Source organism: Anabrus simplex, chromosome 2 (genome assembly GCF_040414725.1).
Source record: "Anabrus simplex isolate iqAnaSimp1 chromosome 2, ASM4041472v1, whole genome shotgun sequence".
Classification (NCBI taxonomy): domain Eukaryota; kingdom Metazoa; phylum Arthropoda; class Insecta; order Orthoptera; family Tettigoniidae; genus Anabrus; species Anabrus simplex.
This window is the reverse complement of record NC_090266.1, coordinates 634,351,925-634,368,160: the sequence shown is the minus strand read 5'-3', so window position 1 is coordinate 634,368,160 and position 16,236 is coordinate 634,351,925. Positions and strand designations below refer to the sequence as shown.

The 16,236-nt window shown below is 38.8% G+C and overlaps 1 protein-coding gene across 1 annotated transcript in view; it reads right to left on the bottom strand.

Annotated features, from left to right (window-relative positions):
* LOC136864295 (uncharacterized) overlaps positions 1 to 16,236 on the bottom strand; it is a 423,236-nt gene that overhangs the window by 19,838 nt on the left and 387,162 nt on the right. Inside the window, exon 7 of the mRNA XM_067141087.2 lies at positions 11,110 to 11,276. Coding sequence (XP_066997188.2) covers positions 11,110 to 11,276 — 167 coding nt within the window. The remainder of the gene's footprint in view (positions 1 to 11,109; positions 11,277 to 16,236) is intronic.

Here is a 16,236-nt window from a genome sequence, read left to right as displayed (position 1 = left end):
ATGTGTAACTAAAGCACAACAGCACCTCAATTAGCAAGAGTCAGCTCAGATAGAATAGATGATTATTGCCAGGCCTTCAGACGTGTGATAAGTAGGGTAAGGTAAGGTAACTCCGTGATATCAAGTAATGCTCTGATAGTTTGTATTTCGTATATCACGACAGAGCTTGAAACCTGATTGTCTCCAAACTCCACCACCAGATGTCAGAAGAATGCAGGACTCCTACGAGGTAGCTAACACCATCTGTGGGCGCCTGTGTGAGATTTTACAGAGTCCTTTGTTAAAGTTTGGAGTGTCAACACACTTTTTTTTGTAGTGAAAGCAGTGTTGTGCATTTTAATAGTTACTAAGAGCAGTTTGAACATGAATGTTCGATTTTAACTAGAGTTCCAGATCAGATACTAATAATTTATTTATATATATATATATAAATATATATATATTACAAACAAATCGTGCTACAGGGTAGTGGTCAATGAGCTTAGCAAGATGATCGTTTCTCTTACGTTTCACTTGTGGTGATGGCGCCCAAGAAGAGTAAAACGGCTCACTCCTACACGTCTGAAAGCATGAAAAAAGTGTTGCGTTTGGTTAAGGACACAGGCTGGACAGTTTACAAAGCTAGGAAACAATTTGAAATCCCATGGAGCACGCTCAAGGATTATTATGTTAAATTCTTAGCTGATCCTCTGTGTGCCCTCATTGCTAAAACTGGAAAGCCCTTTATCATGCCATCTGAACTAGAAATTATGTTACAACTATGCAATCTTTGGGTTTCGGACTTATAACTAACCAGGCTAACCAGCTAGAACAGGCCATCAATGTCAGGAATGAAATCCACAACTTGGCCCAAGCCGAAATCCATGCCTCGAAAATATGTTAACAACAACTGTGGGGCATGTTGAGGTTTTTATGCTGAAGACGTCAGGAAGATGAGTGGGGCCAAGTGGGCTGAATGCCAGTTCTGTCATGTTTGGTACCATGAAAAATGTCAAAAAGTAATAGACAAAGTGTATATTATGTGCGATGGCTGCGAGATTTCTGACGACAACGACTACAACTAACACTTGTTTTTAAAATTTTGTTTTAAAATATTTAGATCCTACAGTAAACTATAGTAAATCATAACTGCAACATAGGCAACTGAAGAATACTTAAAATGGATATGTAAACATTTTTTTATATTACAAACATGTTTATATTATGAAAAAGCACGGGGTTTTGTAATTATTTTGTTGTCACGGAGTTACCCTATCAAGGACTTAACTTACTAGAATATCACTGAATTACCTACTTTCAACTGTAAATTCTTTAAATAAATTCTTGGTATTTAAGATTGAATGTTTTTCAAAATTTTAACCACAATGTGCTACAAACAATCCCTGTTTCAACTGAAGTTTGTTCATCCCCATGACGCAAAATTTCAGTAAACAGTATCAAAAAATTCTTAGTATCATGGAGTTAACTTACCTCCGAATGAAGTCCGGACGATCCACGAGAAGCGTGCCAGTGATAACATTTGTGACATACCTCCCACAAAGATCCCGGATACACAGACGCGATTGCTGCCTATACCAATTCTAATTTTTCCAAGTGTTTCTACATAACAGGAGTGCAAATAACATTTTTGCCTTGTCCGGGATCGACTGCGTTGTGTATTTAGTTGAGAATTTTCGGAAGTGCTTGTTGTTCACTTTATTAAGCGGCATATTGGTAGATACCAACATTTCGCACAGGTCTTTTGAGAAATCGGGAAGTTGGTCGACGAAGATTTCGCTGTATCAAACACAAAGGAGCCTGCCTACTATGTTCAGAAGACTTTCGAATCGCGCAGTTTTATGCTTAGCCGTAGTGCTGTACATTAAATCTCTGTACAGCCACTACCTTATATTCACACGTTTTACAAAAGAATAACATTCCGTCAGTACTGAAGATCTCTTCACCAAACTTTTTCATATAATTTCTTAATTTTACGACTTCATTGCATTTCAGTTTCAGCATGATGAAGTTCACTGCAGTCCTACAAGTGTGACCAATTTGTTGAAATTAATTGTTAGTGAAAGGGGAAGGCTTAGTAACTGGATCCGTCAAAGTAGAACTGGGCGATAGATAACACGGAATATCCTTGTTTGCTATTGCTTCTACTGGAGTGAAATCCTTATCAAAGGAGGAAACAGACTATCGTCAGGGTGGGCTCACGCGTAGTGTCGCAGTCTAAGATGTGCTAAAAATGTCCGTACAGCAGATCCTTCTTGGAACCAGGTCTTTTACACCTGCTACCCGTCTGTTCCGGTAACAGAAAGAAAAATATGTGTAATATACTATTTGGAAATCGTATGTTAACTTTGTTAAAGACGCTTCAATTAGAACAAAAATGCTCAAATTATAAACAAATATGAACGAATATAATTAAAATGAGCAAAAATATGAACAAAACAATAAAAATTGCCAAAATATGCATTTATATGCAACATCAAATTGCTTTAAACGGCATCAAGGAACTGTCATTCACACTTATTTTTCAGATTTCGAGTAAAATGATCTTAGGAAAGAAATATGATTTTCCTTAAATTCCAAACCTTAATAAGGTACCTTCCGACTGGACGAAAACAGTAATTGCAAATGTGTATAAGCAAGGCAACGGGATGGATTGCAACAACTATCAAGGTACTTCATTGATTATTATATCAGGCAATGTGTTCACTGGCATTTTGGCAGAGAGAATGCGATCAATTGTGAGATTAAGTTGGATGAAAACCTGAGTGATTTCAGATCACAGAGGGACTGCCCGAATAGGATTTTCAGTATGCTTCAGCTAACTGAAAAATGCTACGAGAAGAATGTTTCGTAGATCAGAAGGCATATGGCAGAGTACCGAGGGAAAAGTTTTTAGCCGTTCTGATTGTGAGGGATTGTGGGATTAAGGCTACATAATTAAAGGCAATCAATTGGACTATTGTGATAATCTATGGCAGAATTACTTCTTGGTTCTAATCGTTCACCTTTGTTTTTCATATTTTATATGCATCATATTCTGAAAGGTATAAAGTGGAAAGGAGGGATTAATTTAGGTGGAAATGTAGTAAGCAATTTGGCCTATGCCGACGATTTGGTCTTAATGGCAGATTGTGCTGAAAGACTGCGCTTTAATATCTTGGAACTTGAAAATACTGTAGGTGCAGTGAGCATGATATGCAAATGAGCATTTCCAAGGCTAAAGTGATGTCAGTGGGGAAAAATCCCAAGAGAATTGAACGTCAGGTTGGGAATACAAAACTGTAACATGTAAATAATTTCAAGTATTCAGGATTTGTATTCTCCCAGGATGGTTAGTGAGACTGAATCAAGGTGCAGCAAATCTAATACAGTGAGTTTGCAGTTGCGATCAACAATATTCAAGTCAGCTCCTGGACGAAACTATCTTTACACCGGTCTGTTTCCAGACAAACTTTGCTGTACGGGAGTGAAGGATGGGTGGACTTTGGATATCTTATTCATAAGTTAAAAGTAACAGACATAAAAGTAGCGAGACCGATCGCTGGTACAAGCAGGGGGAAACAATGACAAGAGAGTACACGGAAGGAGGAGATCAAGACTACGTTAGGAATGAACTCGATCGATGAATCGGTATGCATAAGTGGTGGGTCATTTTAGACGAATGAAGGAAGAAAGGTTACCTAAGAGAGTAACAGACCCTGCCATGGTGGTAAGAGAAGTAGAGGGAGACCAATACGATGATGATCAGACACAGTTTTTAATGATCTAAGGATAAGATGACAGGAAGTAAACGAGTTCACAGAACTAGTTATAGAAAATAAAGGATTATGGAGGCGTTTAGTACATTCACATAAGCTTGCAGACTGAACGGTGAAAGGCACAACAGTTCATAGTGAATATGTATGTATGTATGTATGTATGTATGTATGTATGTATGTATGTATGTATGTATGTATGTATGTATGTATGTATGTATTGAACCATTCTGTTCTTGGTCAAAGAATGCTTTTATAAATATTATGGGAATTATATGAGACCACAAAGAAAGCGCCTTAGGTGGCATTTTATTGTGTCAGAGTATCTAAGATTGCGCGCTTTTCGTGAGAATGTAGCATCAGACGCGAGCTGAAGTTTCTAGATGCTCATAAAAATTTATTACCCCAGCGAACCTCTTCACTGAGGCTTGGGAAGCAAGCAGCTCCGAGAGATATCGCGGGAATTTTTACATTGGAGGGAAAGGAATTTATTTAATATCTTCAATTACAAGATGACTACAGAGGATCGAATACCAGAACCGCACTCAGGACATTTTTCTGCAAATTTTGATATGCGGCATGCCTATAGTTATAATCATAATAAAAGTATGAGTATTTAATATGCATCTCGCGGGAGAAATTTTCCATACCGCGGGCGCGCGCTTGAAGCCCACCCACGCAGCGCTTGGTAGCGTGGATGCTAGACTGCTAATATATACGACGGACGAGCACGCTAGGATCATTTCACTGTGTGCATCGCTGTCTGTCACGCCCCTGCCCAGCGCAGAGAAGACCGCCTTTATCTACAAGCAACGCACAACGCAGTCAGAATTCACCTTATATTTGGGAAATTTTCTCCTACATCACGAGTGGACGGGACACTGTTCAAACATTACGGTGAAGCGGTAACTGGGACCGAAGCTGTCGAGATTCTTCACGGCATCGAGGTGTGAACTAGGACACTTGGCGACGTCCAATCATCACGACATCGAGGAGGCAATCACCACGTCACCTGAACGAGCTGCAGAGAACATCACAGCCGACCAGGATGTCACCAGTCATCGAACCACGAGTGCTGTCACTAGCTTCTAACGCCGAACTGATGGCGTACATTCGCAATATCCACTAGGAGAGCTGTTCAGATATATCCTCAGACACAGGTCAGATAATTCCATTGTTTAAGCATGCAGCACCGCAATAATAGTTAAAATTATAGATAGAGTTGGCTCTCTGCCAATATGTAAATAGGCTAGGCTGTCAATGCCCGTGTATATAGAATTTATGCTTCAGGACGCAAGTTTGGTTAGTTCATTAATTTGCATGTTTTTAGTCTTAGGTATTTCGGGAGTGTAATTATTGCAGATATTCTATTCAAGATAGGGAAATTGGGTTCGAGTATTTCATTTCACCGGGACCTATATGGTCTTATATGAGTGTAATCAAGACAATCAGTTTAGGTACTAACTAGGTGCATGTGCAGTGTAGACTGTAATGTTAGTTGTCATATGAAGAAAGCCTAATATCTTCTATATATCTTAAACACACTCGGGTTGGCGTATCAAGCTGAGCCAGTCACATCATAAGTAGCCTATAAGAATTGAGAAATAATGTCAGTTTGCCCAGAGCACTGAGTCGAGGCCCTAAAGAGAATAGGAATAATAATCAAGTGATAATTTGTGAATGTATGTGCCCATAAGAAGGCAGAGAAATGTATAGGAATGTGCCACTGAGAGCACTAATGCTAAATAATGATCGTGCCTGTTGTATGTGATTTTATCTGCGATAGAGTGTTGAATTTGTGATATAAGAAATAAAATGGCCGGTAGTAATTATATTATAATGAGGGCAATATGTATGTTAGACTCATGGGCCGGAAGGAAGGGAGGATCGCACCTCCCTTTGTCTCTGTTTACGTCTAGTCAGCTGAGGGAGAAATTTATGGCAGAAAGGTATGGTGGCTCAGTTGGTACAAAAAACCGAAGTGGTGAGAGGCTAATATAGCTCGTTTCTGACGTCAGGACACTGAAGTTGGAATGTTGAAACTGTAGGTTTGTCTGTCAAGTATTCAGGAGAGTAGTGACCTTTTTATATTGGTCCGGAAGATGACATTTTATACATGCTAGTCGATGTCATTCATAGAAGCACATAACTCATAGATGTATTTGCCTGAAGTAAAATATATGTTCTTCTCATTTGAGTGTTGTCATATGGTTGTACTTGGGAGAGTCTCGCGATCGATTCCGAGATAGTTGTGTGTATTGGATACTTATTTAGAACTTGTAGGATAATTAGGAGCACTGTGGCATAGATTCACGTTAGAAGTAAAGTAGATTATTTATAGATAGGAGTTGCTTACGAGCAGATTTATATTTAAATTCATTTTAATTGACTTAACTATTATGTTGTTGCAGCGCTTAACCTTTACATGAGGCCGATATCTCCTCCACAACGTCTACATGTGACGCAAGATACCTGTTTTGGTCCAGAAACCGATTAATTTGTTTATTGACTTTCATGTCAGTTTTATAAATTTTGATCTTCGTTGATTATCAGAATTTTTAGATTATTGTAATAAACAAGTTTGTTAAAATCGGTGATGCAGTTCAACCGTTATTTATTTTTAGCTATTGTTAGTTAACACCTTGCAATGTTTTTCTTACTCCTCTTCATTAATTTTAATTATTACGATAACCCTTATCTTACCCGTTATCCCTGAGGATGCTGTTACGCCGGAGCTGATGGAGAGGATAATCAGGCAAGGTAAGCTATGTGTCAGATTAATTCACTTTGTGGTGAATGTATTGTTCACTATAATGCACTTGGTCCGATCTCATCATTGGCTTGACGTGGACTAAGTCATTTTAGGGCACAGTATGTATGTATGTATCTATGTATGTCGTTGTCTTCATGAACGGACAATGGGTTTAAACTGGTTAAAGGTTTGGTTTGAATTTTTTTATGTTCGTATATGATGCCTTTTTGAAGTGTACCAAATACATTTCATATAAGATTGCTCTCTGCAACTATCGAACATTGATTTTCTGTCGTTCCCTTTTGTACATAGTGAGTTTTGAATAGAACAGTATAGCCATACCCGGTGAGTCATTATCAGCTAATATTTTTATGTCACCTTTGTAGGTACTGACAATTAGAAATGGTTCTAACTAAATATCCAAATTGTGACCTCGCATTCAAGTAGGCTCATTGTCAGATCTCTAAATGGTGCATCTTCTCAGATATACCATCCATCGAGCGTGAACGGTTCTGTTAAGAAGATAGGTGAGATAAATGAACAATCTACTTAACTTTCTTCCAGCCATGAGACGGGTAGGCGATGGAGATTTAAATAGCGCCAATGGATAGAAACGTGCCGACTTGGTATGCCTGTTACACACGTCAGAGGAGATGACGAAGGATCGACTATGAATGTCACCAGAATGAAATTGACAGGGGAAAGCTAAAATTGCGGAGAAAACCGGTCCGACAGGAATTTTACATGGACTCATCGATACTTGAAGATGGGATGCAGTGATGGCAAGACTACATCTAGCTGTCGGAACTACGGAAGATTCTTTGGTATCTCCAGAGCGAACAACATTTGAAAGGCACCAAGCGAATCTGACAATTTTTATCCAAAATGACTGGACCCACTGTTAAAAAAGTGCATATTACATCAATTTATCCTAAATATTTTAAATTTGCACGGGTAACTATTCAGCTGCACTACCTGATTTCAACCTACTCTAGAATTCAACTCGCCATGTCAACGCAGTCTGATTCAAGAATTACAAGTAAAACCGAAGGTATCTGCCATCTATTATTAAAATACATCTTGGACATGGAAGCTACCCAAGTCACTTTCACAAGACCAAGGTCTTCGGCACCTCTTATTGAACTGAAGACCCTGGAGAAATAACCAACTTGAACCACATGTAAGATGTATTCTTGACAATAGGACTATTTGTGCTCTTCTCTAGTAAAGCTGAATACACCACTAGCTAACTGCCAGCTACCTTGCTGCCCATTACTCATTATTCATCAGACACTAATATTCCCGTATCAAGACCAACTTCAACTTGATCGGTAATTAGTGCATGCATTGTGCATTTTCACCCTTCAGGTAATGATCAATATAGATAACGGACCTCATTGATATGGAAATCATCAGTTGTATGTCCGGTAACTTTCTGTGTATGTTGCTGGTCTAACTTATTCCATCAGCACGTTTTGGGCACTAAGAAACCTGTTACGTGTAACTGAAGAGCTCCGCACAGTACAGACAACATTTCATTATCACAAATAAACCTCATCGAGCAAGTCAACATTTAGATCTTTACGAAGTTATAAAAGTTCAACATGGTGAATGAATGTTTCAAAATTACTTTTCGTGTCAATTTCTCATTTCTGATAATAAATCATAACTAAATTCTTTCGATAATGATTTAATTATATCTTGGGACATGCCATTTACGTACTAAATAAAGTATGAATTGGAATCTTGGGGCTACAATTGGATCCACTCTTGATGATATAATCTTTTAAGATTCGTAAATAGCAAGCAGGTTGAATCCCTTATAGGCATAGAATTTTCAGTGTGGAGAATTCAATAAATAAAGCAATATTGTTCTTCTTACACCACATGCATAGTTTTGTATAGCTTACTTCCGAGAAAGAGCACCTGCTGTTAGTGATCTGACTATGTTGGTACTAGCTTGTCGTAAATGTTCTGAGTCTTCCAGATGTTTATGTTTGAGAATTCCGTATTCTGATTGATTTTTAAACTCATTGAACATTGGTGCACTGCTAAGATGGCACTCGGTTAACTTCTTCACCTCCGCACCAAGCCTGCAACACAGTCGGCATTTTCAAATGATAGGCCAAGGTCAAAGAATGAAAAAGGAGTATTTTAATGAATAGTTGTTTTATAACTCATAACACTTGTTTCTTATATGTCCGGGTAGTTTTATTATAAAGTAAAGTGAAACTATCTAAGTATAGGATATGATGACGTCTAGAGTCGGAGATGCCGTAGTGCAGGAATTTTGTGCCACAGACTTGTTTTACTTACCAGTAAATCTATCGACACAAGGCTGGCGTATTTGAGCACTTTTAAAATCAAATTTGTTTAGGACCTGAGCAGCATTCATTTCTTTGATGGCCGCTGAATTGATCTTGATCGAAGGAAGATGCTTTTTATGAGTACAGATTCAAACACAAGTATTAATATATGGTTTCCCGATGTCGAGAAACTGGCATCATTACAGTCCCTATACCTTGAGAGATAAATGAAGGAACCCTTCGAACAAACTTAAAAATATTCGAATGCTAAAACCCATGAATTCATGATGATTTTCAGATAGAAGAAAACAGTAAAACTCACAAAGCCGCTGATTAGCCAAGGATTTGAGCTTAATGATACACGTATCAATATGATACGTATCCCTTCTGTTGTGGGCACGATCCCTAATTTCAAATTCTCATGTAGTGTTAAGACATAAGAATGAAAAGTCGTTAGACTTCAGAGTGATCAGAATTACCCATTATTCCATTCAATTAATTTCTAGAACAAAGGTTGACAGGCGAACAGTGAAAGTGAGCAGTCTTGTGCATGTTAGGCAGTCTTTGTATGGACTGACTGTGTACTGTACGCCTACATGGCGAAATCATGCAACTTCAAACTCTGAAAGGTATTTTATTGGTACTAGAATGCATTAATGACAACAATATTACGTGCGAGCAGATCCTTATTGCAGCACTCCGGGCTACTGCATTGCATCCCTTAATGTTGAATTGCTACTTCCTTGCTTCGATAACTTGATTATGCAATCGACAGACTGCTATAGACAAGAGAAAATATCATTCCTGTCATGGACTCTGTGACCATGTTCCACATTCCTTTTTGACTGCACGACCTTCCCCACTGCTCCGTATGAACAATGGTTCATTCTCCAGTCACCCTTCCAGTGAAAGGACATACTGATACTACCGATGTCGACGTATGACTACTTATACATGTCACTAATCCACTTCAATGGAATTGGATGTATTTCAGGTTTCATAGAGTGGCGCAAGTAATTATACAGGACTAGTGTTTACCCGTGGCTTCGCATGCGAGGAATTATTTCCCGTTCGATATGAATTTCAACCAATGGCAGCTCGCTCTTGCTTTCTAGTATGACAACGGCAGTACTTCAGCTTTCCATGCGAACAGCATGTGAAGCTTGTCTTGTCAGTAAGAGCGTAACTGGTGGAAGTGACACGTATGACAATTCCTGGACCAGACTCAAAGAAATTCCAGGAAGTCCGGACCTTGCGAAAGACGGGTTACTTTTCCCCAAGCTTTGCCGTCGTCTCCGCGTACGTAGGTAGGGTAATTCTTCCTCTTTGCCTCGCCTCGCCACCTTGCACGCAAGCGAGCTGAATCTGGTGCAGATGAACTGCGTGCGACTTTTAAAACACTTCATAAAGCGATAATATTATTGATCTATAACGCATATTGCAGCATACATTATTGGTATTAAATTCTAATCCTTACTGCGCAGTTCCTTTTCAGAAGATCTTGGAAGTTTTTACAATGAATAAAATACACATGATGACCTGAATAGGAAATTTAGTTCTGCATCGCCTATACATGCCGCTTTTGTTAATAAGACCAACAGTTCACCAGTTATATTGGTTTTTAACGGGATAAACCAAACCAAACCAAACCAAACCCCATGGCACTTCAGCCCTTGAAGGGCCTTGGCCTACCAAGCGACCGCTGCTCAGCCGAAGGCCTGCAGATTACGAGGTGTCGTGTGGTCAGCACGACGAATCCTCTCGGCCGTTATTCTTGGCTTTCTAGACCGGGGCCGCTATCTCACCGTCAGATAGCTCCTCAATTCTAATCACGTAGGCTGAGTGGACCTCGAACCAGCCCTCAGGCCAGGTAAAAATCCCTGACCTGGCCGGGAATCGAACCCGGGGCCACCGGGTAAGAGCCAGGCACGCTACCCCAACACCACGGGGCCGGCTTAACGGGATAAAGCATGCACCAAAACACAGAAAAGCATTTTTCCTGGAAATCTGTTAGAGCTGGGAAGAAAATGCATCTAAACGTTTTTCTAGAAAGCTGAATTCTAAGCACGCTCGGGAGGCTTCATTTTTAATAGGACTAACTGCTTAGTCAGCGTAAGAGTTCCAGGCGTATATTTTCCTCTGATTTGTTTCACATTTTCTTTTAAGGGTACAAAGTATTCATTGCGTTAACCGAAGTTACCAGCTATAAGCTTACCTAATTTGAGCTCATCGGTCAAGCATTTCTCACATGAAAGATAGAGAGTTGAACACTTTCACATTTACATGTCAGTAAAGATACCTGGCTCTGGAGTAGATATATGAAGGATCAGGGTCGCTGCTGCTAGTTCCCATGTTCCATCCTGTGCTGCATGAGTGAAGACACACCTCCATTTTCCCATATCATCCGGTTTGGGGTCCAAAATAAGTGAGCAGGTGCCGGTAGAATTGTCATGTTGAACAGTGCGACTGAAAATAACATAGACAACAGATTAACCATACCGAACTTTTTCAAGTACTATGTCCTCCTTTAAAACAACAAATAGTGGTGGTAGCTTCGGGTATGTTTAACACTTTCTCGCTTAAGCCTGTGGAATACCATATCTTGTGTGAGGCATATGGTATCTAGGAGCTAAGCATGAGGGGCAGGGCACTTGTTGATGATCTCAAATTACCTGTACACCGCCAAAGGAACGTTGACACATTTGCTTTTCTTTATTTTAATGGCTAATACAATATATATATATAGTAAGTAATATTTAGGATATCAGCACTCTGCACCCTGATCATTCAAGTATTTACTCTTCTGTAATAATAGCCCATACAGACGATCGTAAATAGACTAGAAATCTATAATCCACAATTTAAGCTGCACTGCATCTCTAAAATGAGAAGACGTAAATTGCACTGTTTATTATTTTCATGCATTTTATGAAAATTTTTGTCCAGACAGTACAGTGCATAAGACAATAATGCCAGTCAAAACGAAACCAACAGTGACTTCACTAGATATTAATGAACGTTGTATAATTGGTTGCAAAATATATTGAGGATAGTGCCCCTTTTTCTGACAGTACGCGGGCAGCCAAATCAGGACGAAACGGACAACCTACACATGCCAGTGTATCTTTTAATAGTATTTCCTAGCAAGCTTTAATTACTGACACCCATCTGTACCTACATGTATATTTGCGAGGAAGAGTTGATGTTTTATCATACCAAGATCTGTGCCAAAATAAACAGAACTGAAAATCTACACAAAGGAAATAATTCTTTCACATTAAAAAACCTTCAGGACTAAATCAGTTCCTATGAGTAGGGCCAAAATGATCGCATTGCATTTAGGAAAGCACTTGCTATTCAATCAATCAATCAATCAATCAATCAATCAATCAATCAATCAATCAATCAATCAATCAATCAATCAATCAATCAATCAATCAATCAATCAATCAATCAATCAATCAATCAATCAATCAATCAATCAATCAATCAATCAATCAATCAATCAATCATCTGCGTTTAGGGCAGTTACCCATTAGGCATATTTTCTATCTGTTGTTTACCTAGTATTTTCTTAAATCATTGCAAAGAAATTGGAAATTCATTGAACATCTCCCTTGGTAAATTATTCCAATCCCTAACTCCTCTACCTATAAACGAATATTTACCCTAATTTGTCCTCTTGAATTCCAATGTTATCTTCATATTGTGATCTTTGCTACTTTTGAAAACACCACTCAAACTTACTCGTCTAATAATATCATTCCACAACATCTTTCCACTTACAGCTCGGAACATACCACTTAATCGAGCAACTCGTCTCCTTTATCCCAAGTCTACGCAGCCCAAACTTTGCAACATTTTTGTAACGTTACTCTTTTGGCGGAAATCGCCTACGAAAACTCGAGCGGCTTTTTTAAATAGATTTTTTCCAGTTCTCCAATCAAGTAATCGTGGTGAGGGTCCCATACACTGAAACCTTACTCTAGTTAAGGCCATACCAGGGACTTAGGAGCCCTCTCCTTTACATCCTTACTACAACCTCTAAACACCCTCATAACCATGGGCAGAGATCTGTACCCTTTATTTACAATCCCGTTTATGTGATTACCCCAATGAAGATCTTTCCTTATATTAATACCTAGGTACTTACAGTGATCCCCATAAGGGACATTCACTCCATCAATGCTGTAATTAAAACATAGAGGACTTTTCCTGTTAGTGAAACTCACAACCTGACTTTTAACCCTGTTTATCATCATACCATTGCCTGCTGTCCATTTCACAAAATTTTCGAGGTCTTTTTGCAGTTGCACATAATCTTGTAACTTATTTATGACTCTGTATATTATAACATCATCCGCCAAAAATCCTTATCTCTGATTCCAGTTCTTTAATCGTATCATTTATATATATAAGAAGACTTCAAGGTCCAGTAATACTGCTTTACGGAATTCCCCTCTTAATGATTACAGGATCAGATAATGCTTTACCTACTCTAATTTTCTGAGTTCTATTTTCTATTATAGCCACCCATTCAGTCACTGTTTTTACAGTCCATTCGCACTCATTTTTGCCAGTAGTCTCCCATGATGTACCCTATCAAATGCCTTAGATAGGTCAATAGCGATACAGTCCAGTTGATCTCCGAATCTAAGATATCTGGTATATCTTGCTGGAATCCTACAAGCTGAGATTCATTGGAATAACCTTTCCTAAACACGAGGTGCCTTCTATCGAGCCAGTTACTAGTTTCGCAAACATGTCTAACATAATCAGAAATAATGCTTTTGCAAAGCTTACAAGTAACACATATCAGCTCGATTTGTTCTGGGTGATTTCCAACAAAAGAGTAGCGTTACAAAAATGTTGCAAAGTTTGGGCTGGGAAGAGTTGAGAGAAAGAAGGCGAGCTGCTCGACTAAGTGGTATGTTCCGAGCTGTCAGTGGAAAGATTGCGTGGAATGACATTAAGTAGACCAGTAAGTTTGAGTGGCGTCTTTAAAAGTAGGAAATATCACAATATGAAGATAAAGTTAGAATTCAAGAGGACAAATTGGGGCAAATATTCATTCATAGGAAGGGGAGTTAAGGATTGGAATAACTTACCAAGGGAGATGTTCAATAAATTTCCAATTTCTTTGAAATCATTTAAGGAAAGGCTAGGAAAACAACAGATGGGGAATCTGCCACCTGGGCGACTGCCCTAAATGCAGATCAGTATTGATTGCTTGATTGATTGAAACTGACTGGTCTGTAATTTTCGGCTTTATGTTTATCACCCTTTCTTTTATTCAAAGGGGCTACTGTAACAACTCTCCATTCATTGGGTATATCTCCTTCATGCAAAGAGTAATCAAATAAGTACTTCATATATGGTACTATATCCAAACCCACTGTCTTTAGTATCTCCCCAGAAATTTTATCAATTCCAGCTGCTTTGCTACATTTCTTATTTATTTTATTTATTGTGCTTCAGACAGGTACAAACCTAATGATGTGAAACACATATACATATACTATTACATCAGATAAAACAAATATTAAATTGAAATGATAATATCTCTCATGAAAGTCCTTGTAAAATAAAGTCATAAAGGAAATAAATTACACTTTTCTTCGGTAACATAATATTACAAATGAAATGAAATGACATAAGTTATGGTTTTTAGTGCCGGGAGTGTCCGAGGACAAGTTCGGCTCGCCAGATGCAGGTCTTTTGATTTGACTCCCGTAGGCGACCTGCGCGTCGTGATGAGGATGAAATGATGATGAAGACGACATACACACCCAGCCCCAATGTCAGCGAAATCAACCAATTATGGTTAAAATTCCCGACCCTGCCGGGAATCGAACCCGGGACCCCTGTGACCAAAGGCCACCACGCTAACCATTTTTCCATGGAGCCGGACAATATTACAAAGTTACAAGTAACAGGTATTTAAAATATTACAATTAAAATGATTTACGAACGGCTTTTAAGTTGCATTAGTAATGTCTTGTCATCTTAAGCAAATTTCAATATTTCGTAAGTATTAGCAAATACTTTAATAGGACAATACCGGACAGCTTGCGGTTTTCAGCGAGAAAGTCGATAGTGCTGCTACCTAGATGGCTTGGTGTGACTAACTCTTCAATAACATGATTCTTGGCGCACTGGCGTGTTGCTTATAATGTATCAGTGTTTGTCATTAAATAATCTTACACTGCAGTTATATTCCAAGAAAAGTGGTATGCGCTGATCAAATTACCCAGCAAGATAATGGCATGAGAAATGATAAGGACCGCAAGTATTAAAACGAAGTAATGACCTCGCATCTGTGTTGAGGTTACATTCTATGCCCCTTATATTAGAAAATCAATCAAATACGTTCCGCTAACGTTTCATTAGAGTAAAACCAATAATATTAAAAAATACGGAACTTATGTACACTAAAACTTGAGGACCCACATTGTTAAACAGTGCCATAAATTTCACAATAGAAAACTTGGGGGCTTGTAGCATAATGGTCATCGCGGTAGTCGTGAAACTGAAAGCCATGAGTTTCGAATCCAGTCAGTTTCTTTTACTGTAAGAAAACAATAATGTTCATAATAATAATAATAATAATAATAATAATAATAATAATAATAATAATAATAATAATAATAATAATAATAATAATAATCTTTACGGCCCACTAACTACTTTTTCGGTTTTAGGAGACGCCGAGGTGCCGGAATTTAGTCAAGCAGGAATTATTTTACGTGCCGGTAAATCTACCGACACGAGGCTGACGTATTTGACCACCTTCAAATACCGCCGGACTGAGCCAGGATCGAACCTACCAAATTCGGATCGGAACCGTCTGAGCCACTCAGCCCGGCATAAGAAAATTATTATTGGCATAGGCTTGAGCACCAGTCCGCCTAATTTAATAAGTGTGTATGGCAACTCTTCATGCATAAATTTGTGAGAGAGATTTTAGGAAATTCTGAACACTTCTTCCTTGTCAAGAACATCGCAGTTCACTCACGTAACCCCAATATGCATTATATATACAAAGAGAGATTGTGTATTTCTGCCTTCAGAGGTGAAACAGAAAATTCTAAGTACCGGTACAGCAAAAGCGAGATACAAGCGTGAGGTGAGTTCCCCTGTAGAGTTTAGGAAGATCGCCTGAACCGAAGCAGAACTAGAAGAAGAAGTCAAAATAATGGATCAAAACTACTATTCCTTAACTGCAACTTCTCTTTACAGAAATCTTAATAAATCTTAGATGGAAACCAGGCGAGTTGGCCGCGCGGTTAGGAGCGCGCAGCTGTGAGCTAGCATCCGGGAGATAGTGGGTTCGAACCCCACTGTCGGCAGCCCTGAAGATGGTTATCCGTGGTTTCCCATTTTCACACCAGGCAAATGCTGGGGCTGTACCTTAATTAAGGCCACG